The 12,391-nt window shown below is 35.4% G+C and overlaps 1 protein-coding gene across 1 annotated transcript; it reads right to left on the bottom strand.

Moving 5' to 3' along the window:
• Positions 1-125: 125 nt before the first annotated feature.
• Positions 126-11,234, bottom strand: LOC147554996 (sucrose nonfermenting 4-like protein). The gene is made up of 13 exons (XM_086660302.1): positions 10,217-11,234; positions 9,918-10,005; positions 5,255-5,440; positions 4,583-4,690; positions 4,422-4,481; positions 4,133-4,222; positions 3,478-3,612; positions 2,620-2,764; positions 2,367-2,540; positions 1,984-2,047; positions 1,775-1,844; positions 1,114-1,231; positions 126-844 (listed from the first exon to the last, which is right to left on the bottom strand). The coding sequence occupies exons 1-13, from the start codon at positions 10,345-10,347 to the stop codon at positions 753-755; spliced, it is 1,461 nt and encodes a 486-aa protein (XP_086516428.1). The 5' UTR covers positions 10,348-11,234; the 3' UTR covers positions 126-752.
• Positions 11,235-12,391: the final 1,157 nt, after the last annotated feature.

The raw sequence follows: 12,391 nt of genomic DNA, 5'->3' as shown, positions 1-12,391 counted from the left end.
ACTGCAAACCCTAATAAGTAAACTACAACAATTCGCTAACAACGCTTGGTTGGAGTAGTCGTGAAACTGTTTTCGCCTTTTAGGTCTCAGGTTTGAGGCATTACGGAACTCATTGATTCATATGGTAATAGCAAAAAAGTGATTATATTAATACAATATAACATATTCATTTTGTCTGGTTCAGATTGCTTTCAACAAGTTTCGAAATTAGAAAAGCAATAAATACAACCGAGTAAAAAAATCATCCATAAAAAAAAAAGAATCTTGTTGTACAATTGTCGTAAGTATGGTAATATTTTTGGTTAAAACAAATGATCTCTCTGCACAGCAAGGTAGTGGCGACGATTACGTTCATCCACTTGTCTCAAGTTTCGGCTTCTTGCTCTTATTCTTTTATGTTAGTTGTCAATCCTACCATGCCCTTTACAAGGATGCTGAACTATAACTAGCAATATAATGCACATTTGAGCAGACATATACGGAAGATAACACGAAGAAATGGAAGTGAGAAAGAAGATGATAAAATCATTCTTGCAGTTCCAGACCTCTTCTCCTGGCCTTTAATCCCGAGAAGGAAGGAGCTCTGAAAACGCGAGGTTCTTTCAACTTCAGACTCATAAAAGATCTGTCTGTTAAGATTTATCGATGCAGAATAACTAGTGTTGCCATGATTCAACGAAAAATTGGATCGGTTTCCTTGGAAGTAACAGAGGCTGTCTCTTTTAACCGGATTCCTATCATCAAGCTTCTTATTACCCAAGTAAGAACCTAAATACATCGGTTAATGAGACAACGCCTTCTACACGCTTGCTCCCAGCCTCCACTATTACAAGTCGCCTCACACCTGTTAAACCGAGGTGCAGAAATCAGATGAGTAAAAAGATAAACCCGAAAACAATCTTCAAGCATTCTCGTCTCTTTCTTTTATTAGTACCTGTGAAAAACTAAATAATGTACATAAATCGATTGACTTAAAATAAGTGAAGATACATGGTATCTGTTAAGAGTGACATGATCTGGTTCTTGGGTCATTCTGAGGAAACTATTGCACACCTAAAGGAGCTATTTCAAGCTTTTGTAATTGAATTTTAGACAAAAGAAGAATATAATCACCCGGATTTGATAATCGTTCCATAACTTTATGAAGAGAATCAGATCGCAAACACATGTGGCATCTTTGCCCGTTGAAGAAGCCACCAGGAGACTTGGCATCTTGGCCAAGTTGCAATGCCTGTCAAATATAAATAAGAACAAAAAGGATATATTAAGTTGCACATTGCTTCATCTCCTGCAAGAACATTGTCTCACTTTATATAATTACTGTTATCAGGATTGTTTTATGATAACAAAATCTCCAACTATTAACACAATCAAGAAAATTTTCTCACGACCTATCATTTCTACAAAATATTATCTTTCATCATAATTCCTCATGCATCATCAGAATAGGTTTCTCTCAATAAGAAACAGTCACTTATTACTTGTTTTAAGTTTGCCAGTGCTTCGAGACTTTGCTAGAAATGTTCATTCAGATGTTAAAGTGCGTGCCTCTCGTGCATTTTCCTCCTTTTCAAATTTGCTTGTTAAAGTTGTGTTCTACATAGTCCTATTTTATCAATTTAAGCAGCATCTATCTCACAAAAAAACACTTGCAAATGCAAGATCTGCATATAAATTTTGGTAACACACTAAAGGATATTTATGAAGTAGTACACTTCTAGGGTTTGAACAGATTTACGGAAGATACGCAGGAAGATAAGGTTTAACAGTTAACCTGAAAAATGCTCATTTGATCGAGTTGGATCTGGGCATATGCTTTATCTTTCGCCAACGCTGTGATATCACTGTCATGGAAATCATGATCATAATTTTTGAGAAGAAAATAGTGAATATAATAAGTTAAGACAAACTGGCAAGCCATTGTAGAATCTGAAGGTATACTGGAATCAAACCCTGAAGAAACTGCAGAAAACTTCCAATTACCTTCGAGAATATATGTCCAGCAACGAGTCATTATCATCAACTATTGGTATTGAGCTAACTTGAGCTGCGAAGGAAGAAAACATATGAATACAATCAAAACAAAAGGACTATAATTAACAGATCTGTTTGCATAAAACTAGTTAATACTATTTACCCAAACCAAATTCATGTGCCAGTCGCTTTCTTGAAAGGTGTTCTCAAATCTCAATAAGGGGATATTTTCTTTTCGAACTCGCAAATGAAACAGGTATATTAGAGAGCAACTCATATAATATTGTGATCTTGCTTCAATCTGTGGCATGGTTTGTGCCCTTGCAGGCCTTGTTACTTTGTTTCAACTTGCAAGAAAGAACTCGGACCATAAATGATAACAAGAAACTTACCTTGGACTAACAAAGTTAGGGCAGAGTTAAGAGATGCATTTGGCCTCAACGTTGCTAATGATCGTCCATTTGGCTCTCCAATTTTGGGAACCCATGTGCCCAAAGGAATTGAACAAATTGGTTGCTCCAGAACGGGCAAAGAGGTAGAAGAATGTCTAAAATGTCTGCAAATACCTGGAGAACATAAGGAAGCCCAACTGGTCGGTAATAGATTATGTATCAAGAACTATTAAGTTAAATGAATCTGACTTACATTTCAAAACTCCTGAAAGAGATGCGATGTGTAATAGCTGTGGGGTTGAACCATCCTGTAAAGGGGAATGGATGATTGGAACAGTAGACACCTCATTTTGCAGAATTTTCATAGAAAGATCATACAATGAATCATTAGGGCCCGCCTGTATCAATGAAGTTACAGGGTTACAAAAAACATCCGATTCTTTATGCATGATAATGTAAGATGAGGAGAGCACTGAAGCAAAATGGAATATTATATGCCATGAAGTTCTTTTTACAATCACCCAAGTTAAGGCAATGAGTCAATGACTAATGAAATATCTGAAAGACCGAAATTGTTTAATATTATATGTATTAACAATTTAACATAAATCATGTAACTTACCTATATAAGGGTGAGAAGCCAAAATACACATAGGAAAATTTAAAGAACAACCACCAAACCTCATTGGACATGATTTATTATGTCGAAGGTTTACAAAAATTTGGAACTTCCTAAACAACCAATTAGGTATAAGCTGCTAACATAATGGGTTTGCCTTCGTGAAACAAGGCTATGGACAAGTGAAAACTTGCAGAAAGCAAAATATGTCTACGTGCATTTTTATGTTCGTCTATATGTCATAATCATACATCTGAGAATAAGTATATCTGGCCGATATAACAATGCACAGATATAAGCTTAACAGCTAACTAATCTACCAACAGGTAACATCTAAACATCGTTTGCTTGATTAGTATTCTCAAGCTTTGATCAGTTCTTTCAGTCCATCGATTTGATAAGTTCCTAAACGTTTATAAAGTAAGATATTGAAGTAGAAAAGTTGGTATCATGCTTAATAAAGTTATGATATCGCCAACATGAAAAACTTACATGGACGAGACCCCTAAGGAACGCCATTCCGTTCCTATCAATTTGTCTTTTGAGATTTCTTTTTCCCTCTTTCCAAGCAGATATAGAGTGTGTCTCAAGCTCTTCCTCTGACAGATTTGACCCATGCTTTCCAAGCTGCAGTGTGTGTACCATAAAGCAAATCAAGAAAACAGTTGACTAGTAATAATATAAGCTTGTCGTGAGAGCTCATCAAGGAACTTTTGAGAGAACCCACAATCCCATAAAGTGTAAACAATGTATAGAACAATTTACAAAACCTTGAGTAAAAGACATCCTAACCATTCGTTATAAGATTCACTTAGCAGCATCAAAATGTAAGCGAGCTAAAAAGGAGTAAATGAATGGGTGACGTTAAAAAGGGTGGATACCATAACATCCTTAAGCTAAGAGGTGAAGGCCAACTGCGGAATATAGTTTATTAAGACGAGTAACAGACTAAAATACTAACATTTGCATATTTTAAGCTAGAGACCAACGCTTGCATGAGCAGCATGATGTCACATGTATGGAAGCTAGATTCGTAATTCTGAAATTATACTAGATCAGACACCTAAGGCTACATCATTTAATACACATGTTTGAGGTGTTTTCACATATATTACATGTTTTCAACACATTAACACATACAACATACCTCACTCAAAATCAAGATGAAATCTGACGCACTAAGAACTCCGACAAATTGCCTCTTGCAGAAATCCCACAGAGGAGCCATGGTAAGCCCCTGGAAAGAACTTGATTCAGAAACAAATGTATATCTTACTAATCCTAAATCCTCGTTCTCGTTAACATAAGTTTCACACGAACCAAAAAAATGACTTAAGCATAGAAGGAAAGGAGAAAGCAACAATGAAGTACCCTGGAGTCTGAACATTCTGAGAAGAAAATGAAATTCTACCATTTATAACCAAAGAAATTATTACCTGTTCATAGAGAATATGAAAAGCTTGCTTGACAGGTAGACTAATATCCAAAGCAATAACCTGCGATCATATGGATCAAAATCTGGATTCTTACCAATAAAGTGAGTGCCCTGTACCCAGATGAAACAAGCAGGCTATATAACAGTGTGAAGTATCCAAACCTTTCCTGAATCAGGAAGCAACTCATACGCTGTATGTTTGGACAAGAAGGCCAAAATACGGTGGCGGGAGACCTCTAAGTCAGCAGCCGAAAAACTTGCAACTGTTTCCTGCAGGGTATCATCTGCTAGTTTACTATCTTTTGTTCTTTCATATATAAAAAAAAAATGATATCTAGTTACTCATATAAGATTATCGTAGGACACACTTAATATCAACTTTCAAACTGATGAACTACAACAAAAGTTGCCAAAAAGAAAAGGAAAGACAGAAGACATTGTCTGGAGTGCAATTTTGTCTCACTCTTCCGTGATTTAAAAAAAAAAAAGGAAAAGGAAAAGAGACTACTTATCAAGCAGAAAAATGAAATGACAGGCACAAGGCACAAAAGGAAGGGGAAAGCTAGGCTGTCATAAGTTAGTCTCTACGTCATACACCTGTGGTATCTTGAACTTGATGATGGACTTACAATCCCAAAACTACTCATGCATAAACAACTGCGCCACAGTTCTGCAAATTCTTTCAGAAATTTGAGTCGAGAAACACAATGCTGAGCAAACAGAAATAGCTCGACAACATGCAGATGGGGAAATAGGAGCTTATAGTCACATCTAAAACCAAAAGTAATACCACCAACAGAATTATAGGAGCCCAGGTCCAAGAGCCAGACTTACCACAAGATGAAGACCATCATTGTCCAGATCCATGTGGGATCTGGAGCGAGGTGTCTCTGGACTCAAGTGTAAAAGAACGGGATCGGGTTCCACAGTCAACTTCATAACATTCACCATCCCATAGTTACTAGACACAAAAGGTTGACGATCATCATGACGCCACTCTCCATCAACAAAAAATTTGTACTGTGTGTAAAGCAAAATGAAACATGAAAAAGATCAGGTTTCACAACTATAAATGCAAAAAAGTTCATGTCCAAGGAAAAATATCATATCAACAGGAAAGCAAAAAATGACCTTTAGCATCATTTCCATCCTTGACTATGTCTCAACACCTCAGTTTAATTAACTAAGAGTTACTATTCCTTTGTTTTTTTAATGGAATGCAAGAATGTCACATATAAAGAAATGAGCAGGTAGACCAAAAGAGATGCATCAATAGAAGGCTAGAACTAACAGACAGCACTACAACTTATAAGGAACATATAAAAGCTTGAAGGAGTTAATAATTAAAAAAATTCAACTCTGGTAAGCAAACAGAGTATGATATGATTTTCAAAAAATTCCAAGGGGAAAAGGAGAAAGAAAAGTTAACGTGTTCTCGATATTTTGCTGCTAACTAAACATTTTGGCATTGAACATAGATTGTCATGAATTCATCTATAATAGTCCTATGGATCCAATCTAATCGTAAGAATCTGCTGAGTTCAAAAAAAAGAAGAGCAATTAGAGAATAGTAGATGGTTGGTTGAATGAGTTAAATATTAAGGTTCAACTTGCTCTTGCTTTTCTTCATTCTTCATTTCTTTTTCAGCTTAGTTGTATACGAGCAACTAGAGTGAGGTTATTTTGTAAGATTGTAGTATATAATGTTTTTAATCCCTATTAGTACTCTCTTTGAACATACAGTTAACATAAGGTTGTGAATTAATACTCTGTAGATAAATGTGTACTCCTAGAGGCGCGCCTGAAAGCAATTTGGTTTGTCTACGTCGCGAGGCGTACGCATCTAAAGAAGAAACAAAAGATAAAAGCATTTAAGTCTATGCGACACAAGAAGTAACTAAATTGATATATTTTGTTTGTTAAATACTCAAGACTTGATATTATTGTAGCGAAAGTGAAAAAGAATATGTTATCTTTCTTTATAAATGTCGCATCAGTTTTTCCCTCTAAGAAAAATAGTCACATACGCAGCGCGGTGTACGCCTCAAGGCGGAGCAAATCGTCTGTGTACCCTTAGCAACAATATAATTAGCATTGGGAAATTATCTACATTTTTAATAGTAATAGATGGATGTTGGGGGATTGAGAACCCTAAATACTCATTTTTTGGTACGAATTTACGACTAATGATCATTGAGAACTCAAATTTCTTTGAAATTATGCTGCAGTTGAATGTTTTCAGTCAACAAAAATACTTCTAGATTTCCACTTTGAATGAGGTTGAAATTAAAACAATAGTCACTCTCAAAATTAAATTAGCAGTTCCTGTATTTCAGCACAAGAACAGAAGAGGACTAATTACCTAAAATCCATTTTGGAACTTCCAGTTATGTCTATAAACTTACTAAAGGTATATATATGCATAACTTCTGTCATTCTGCAAATAGAAAAATGAGATATAGTTATCGTTTATTGTAGAATCAGTACCTACTATAGTAAAAGTGATGCCAATTGGCAAAGGATTTTCATCAGGGCAAATATGTAGGAACCAATGCTTTAGGGTTGAGCACTTTAGCTTTGAAACGTATAATCTTATTACACTCAAAGATAGTTTACAAACAATTCCCTTATACACTTACGACTTCTAACTCAAACACTCAAAGCTTCCTCATACCTAGTCGACCTTCTAAGTTTTTTCTACGCTTCTTTATCTTGTTGATTTGTTTCCCTTTCTTCTGAAGTCTCACGGTGTACTCAAGTTTTCTATGGACTATGTACTTTTGGTGGACTAAGTTCTAGGTTTTTGTCTACTTCCAGGAAACTTATTTCCTCCATCTCAGGTTGTACTTATATTTGATTGTCTTCTCCCAACCTCTCTTGGAGTTCTTCTACTAAATCCTTAGAGTCTGGAAGTATCATCTCTCGTGCATGTCATAAATCTGCAGTCTCACACTCTCGTGTTTTATATACACATCTTGATTATGCAGAAATATGTAGATAGACTCTAATCGTTGTCCCTCCATTATTGGTGTGCCTGAAATTGTAAGGTCTTTATATACCTTAAAATATTTGATACCAAACAACACATACTTACATGATGATATAATTTGTGACACTGACAGTCAATTCTTCTTCATCCCTGGTACATTGTAAACATTTTGCAGCTACACTTGTTGTGGACTGAAGCGAGAACTTACCATCGACTTTCCAACATGTGTTATTGACATCGGTGAGTTCTTAGTTGTCAATACAACTCGATCTCCTTTTACTCGCACATATTAGATAACTTCTTATCGCCACTCCTGTTTGGAGCACAAAGAATCAACGGTCCAATCTTCATCATAATTACTCGATTTGGGTTGGAGGTTGCAACAATTGCTAGTTCTTCATCTTTTATCCCTAGTTTCGTCTTGTCTTCAGCACAGGCCTCTCGTGCATACCCAATTACTGCTACAGATGCTTGGAATTTCATCATCTTCACTATTATCTTGGTGACCACATAAGTTATTGTATTACCTTCGACTAGTTTCTTTTTTTTGCCAACAATCTCTTGCAAAATGACCTTTTTCCCGCAATTATAAATATAGATTATTGTGTCTTTTATCACCTTTAGTTGACTCATATTTGTCTTCGGGAACTTGAGTTCCTCCTATCATGTGGCATCTATGCCCTTCATTTTTCATGAAGTTCTTTCTTCTGTACTTTCTTTTACTTTATTGTTGAAGAGTTCCCCCTCTCATTCCTTGACGGGACTCTACCATCTTGTTTGGGCAATGTCTTTACTTCAGCTAATAAATTTTCTAACTCTATATGAGAAAGTTGAGAGACCCAACAGTAACAGTTGTGATTGCTCGCTTGTATTCAGACTATAAACCGCGAACAATCCATTTTTTCATTCTTCGACAATTTTTGCCTTGGGATTTAACTCATTAATCTCACGAAAAATATTTTTTATTTAATAAAATATCGATTAATTGACATTCTTCCTAGTCTCGTATTCATCAACACATAATCTAAGAGTTGGAGAAGAGCAAGATGTTTTAGAGAAGAAGGATGCAAACTTGTCTGATGCAACCTTATGTGTATCTGTGTCTTCAATATGCTCTAGCAGTTCATCCTCGATTGTTGTCTTCAGCATACAATACTTTCTCAGCTATAATTCGCCATTTTTAGATTCAACAGCATTTTCGCGTAGTGGAGGCGTATTCTATGTACCACCAACAACCTCCCATAAGTCGTGCCCTTCTGAGTAAGACTTGGTATGTGCCTGCCTATATCTATAGTTACTTTTGTAGAGTTTAGTGAGTGCACATGCTGAGCTCGCAAGATCCATCATCAATATGATGATGCAAAATTACCAAACTTGGTCTTAGACCAATAATTTTCTCAGCCCCAGACTGTTCTTCAAATTTTTTATAACACTGCTAATTTAATAACACTTACCAAACCTCAAAGGAGAAAGAACGATCCACATCGTCTCGCTCTGGTACCAGCTTGTAGAAAATAATGCTTTAGGACTTTATCTTTGAAATGTATAGTTTTATTACACTCAAAGATAGTTTACAATCAATTCATTTGTACACTTAACGCTCACAACTCAAACACTCACTCACACTATCTTCATACTCTGCTTGCTCTTTGATGGTTCAACGCAAGGGATACACAGTTATGTATACTAGTCCTAGGATAACTCTAAAGTATCTAGAAGGCTTTGTATAAGCTTCTTTAGAGAGTTGCAGAAACATTATTCTAGATTTAGTTCTCTGTAATATACTTACAAGGAAGTATCTAGACACGATACTTTCTAGTAAGGGAGAAGTCTCGAATGAGAGAGTTCTAGAAGATGAGGGTGTTGAAAGTATCACCATCAAACTCTCCTTCATCTTCTAGAAGGTTCTTTCTAGAGAATTCTTTCTCTAGAATTATCCTTAACTATAAAAATATCTAGTATCTAGATTATTATTTTATTATTGTATTCTAGAAAACTACTTCTAGAATAATGGTTCTACAACTTTCTAGAGAAGCTTCTAGAAAGTATCTTACATACTCTAGAAATATCCTAGGACTAGTATAAATACCTATGTAACCCTTCTCATTTGATCACCATAAGATCAAGCAACTTGAGAGGTTGTGTATAAGTGAGAGTATATAAAGAGTGAGTGTGGGTGTAGTTAAAAAGAGTGTTTGAGTTGTGAGGCATAAGTCTATAAAGCAAAGTGTTTGTAATTATCTTTGAGAAATAAAAGTATACATTTCAAAGATAAAGTTCTCATCCCAAAGACATTATTTTCAACAATCGAGTTGATGACAATGCTTTAACAAAATATTCAAGACAACCACTGTTACGCGATAAACAATTAACATCTTGTTGTGGCTCTATGACCATCAAAAATTACTTCCTCCCTCGAGTTACTACTCAAGTTCATCCACCAAATGCATTGTATATAAAAGTTAAAAACTTAAAAGTGTACTAGAACAATAAATCCGGCATATTAACCTGATGATATCCTGGCGGTAAGCTGGAAATAACCTCAAACATTGACGGGGAACCCTCCACCGGGTACATCGGCAAAGATTCCGACCACCTATGGTATACAAAATTACCCACATTAAATCATTAATGAAGTGAATTATTTATTATCTAATAAGAATACGCAAACGGGTAGAACCTTATTGTGTAAACCAACAAAAGCATTGACTAATTTCAATCATTGAAAGCTAAATAACACATTTAGTAAATATATATATATATATATATATATATATATATATATATATATGATTGAAGTCTCTCACCTTGTGAAAGAACCACTAACAAATACACTTTTCCCACCATAAGGCCAAACAAACCGCACTGGAACTGACCCAGAACCTGAATTTCCGGCCAATTCAGGCGAAGAATCCCTTCCCCGAGAGTGCATTTCCATCAATCTTTAACTAGTACAACAAAATACAACAATACTATCTTCTTTGTGAAATTATCACACCACAATCCACAATTTTCCCAAAAAGTAACCACATTTACTCCAAATGCATTAAATTTAACTTAACTACCCGAATTCCACATTTAGCTCAACCAAATCATCCAAACTAACTCCTCTTCAGATAAAAACCCTCGCCAAAATTAGAAAAACTTAGGGAATTTTTCAACAACCCTAATCCGATGGTAATCAACAGCAAGAACAATTCAAAGAAGGAACAAATTAAATCTCTGTAGGTTCCAAATCTCGCGAATTCGAACTAAATAATCAGTTCCAATTATAATTCTTTCAAAATCAATAATTTCAACGATTCTCACCAATTTTAAGAGACTAGACGTCAAGATAAGATAAATTTGAAACCCTAGATAACAGATCGAGAGAGTAAGAGAAACCTCATTGAAGTAATCGGCATTGTTCGATCTACGATGGATCGCGATGAAAACCCTAGAACTAGAGAGAGAGAGAGGGAAAAAAGGGAGCCAATGATTATAAGGAAGTTTGATGGTTGAAGAAAAGGGCAACGGGCAGTAGTTGAGGTGGACGTAATTGGTGGGACCGGGAGTTAGTTTGTTAGATCTAACGGTTGAGATGTCATCGTAGGTCATTATGTGGGCCTACTTGATAACTTTGTTACACCTGACCGTTTATCTCGGGCAAATTTCTGAAAGAGCGGGAAAGGAAGAAAATGGTGAAGAAGAACTTCTTTAGTGAACAAAAACAAATCTATGATTCTAATACAAAGATCACAATGTTTACTTTTGTGTTTGGAATCCTCTTTGGGGAGGAAAAACAGTCTCTCGAAAAATCTTTTTTTTGATATATTTGATGTCCATAATCTGTCATTCCTCGCGCAAGAATTGATAGTATGGTCGTCTGTCATTCCTCGTGCAAGAATTGATAGTACGGTCGTCTGGATGAAACATTGATGTGGGGAGAAATGTCCCGTAATTAGGTATGTTGTTGTACCAAAATGTAATATGGGCTATTGATATGCTTGAATGGCCATGGCTTATGCCCAACTTCCGAGGTGTCGCCTCTCGTGGGCATGTCGTGTTTTTTTGGCAAACTGAAATAAAAATCAAAAGTTTCTTTATATTTGATTTTGTGTTTGACTTTCAGTGCAATGGTATCAGTTTTGTTTAGATTTTTCATTTAGATTTGATTCCGTTTTTGAGTTTTCCATACTTGTATTTATTTAGGCGATGACTTAATCGCATAGACTTCCAAAAACATTAACCAGACAAAGGTTTCTTGCAGAAGTATTGTAGGGGAAAATGGGGTCATGGGAATGGCGGAACAGGCTCTGATTGAGTTCCATTTATGCACCATTGGAGTTCATTTGAGCACAACTCCTACCATCTTTTGTGACAATAATAGTCCCTCTCACATAGTCACATGGCTCATTATTCAATCTTACATTCTCGTACGAATAACGTTGAATTATATTATCATTTTGTTTTAGCACGAGTGAATATAAAACTTTTACCGTTTCTTTTGTTCATATAACTGATCAAAAATGCAGATGTCTTTACAAAAAATGCGGATATCTTTATAGAAGTATTATCAAATTGCCTTGTCATCAATTTCTATTTCACAAGCTTTCACTTAGAGATCGTCCTACCTTCCTTTTTCACAAAAATTGAGAAAAGATCATATCAAATATACTTTTTTGCGTAGCCGTAGAGTCCGTATTGAATTGCAAATTAGTATGCAAAACTTGGCCAATTCTAATATTTGATATTTCTTTTGCTCATATGCATCTTCTAGATCAACTTAACCATCATCAAAATGGATGGACTAATTTTAATGGAGTTTCCCTCCTTTTTTTTTTTACTCCTAGAACACAAAGTGAAATGAATGGACTAATTTTAATCACTTGGGAATTAGAATAAAGTGATGTCTTCTAATAATTAATTTAGAGAATAATTGGATATTCTAACCCTTTGATTAATAGTTATTAACCTTATTATTAGTTCACAACTTTGTCATT

The sequence above is a fragment of the Eschscholzia californica genome, unplaced genomic scaffold (assembly GCF_041429995.1).
Source record: "Eschscholzia californica isolate CP2 unplaced genomic scaffold, dmEscCali1.0.p SCAF_2, whole genome shotgun sequence".
Taxonomy (NCBI): domain Eukaryota; kingdom Viridiplantae; phylum Streptophyta; class Magnoliopsida; order Ranunculales; family Papaveraceae; genus Eschscholzia; species Eschscholzia californica.
Note: the sequence above shows the minus strand (reverse complement) of the source record. Positions and strands in the feature narration are given on the sequence as shown.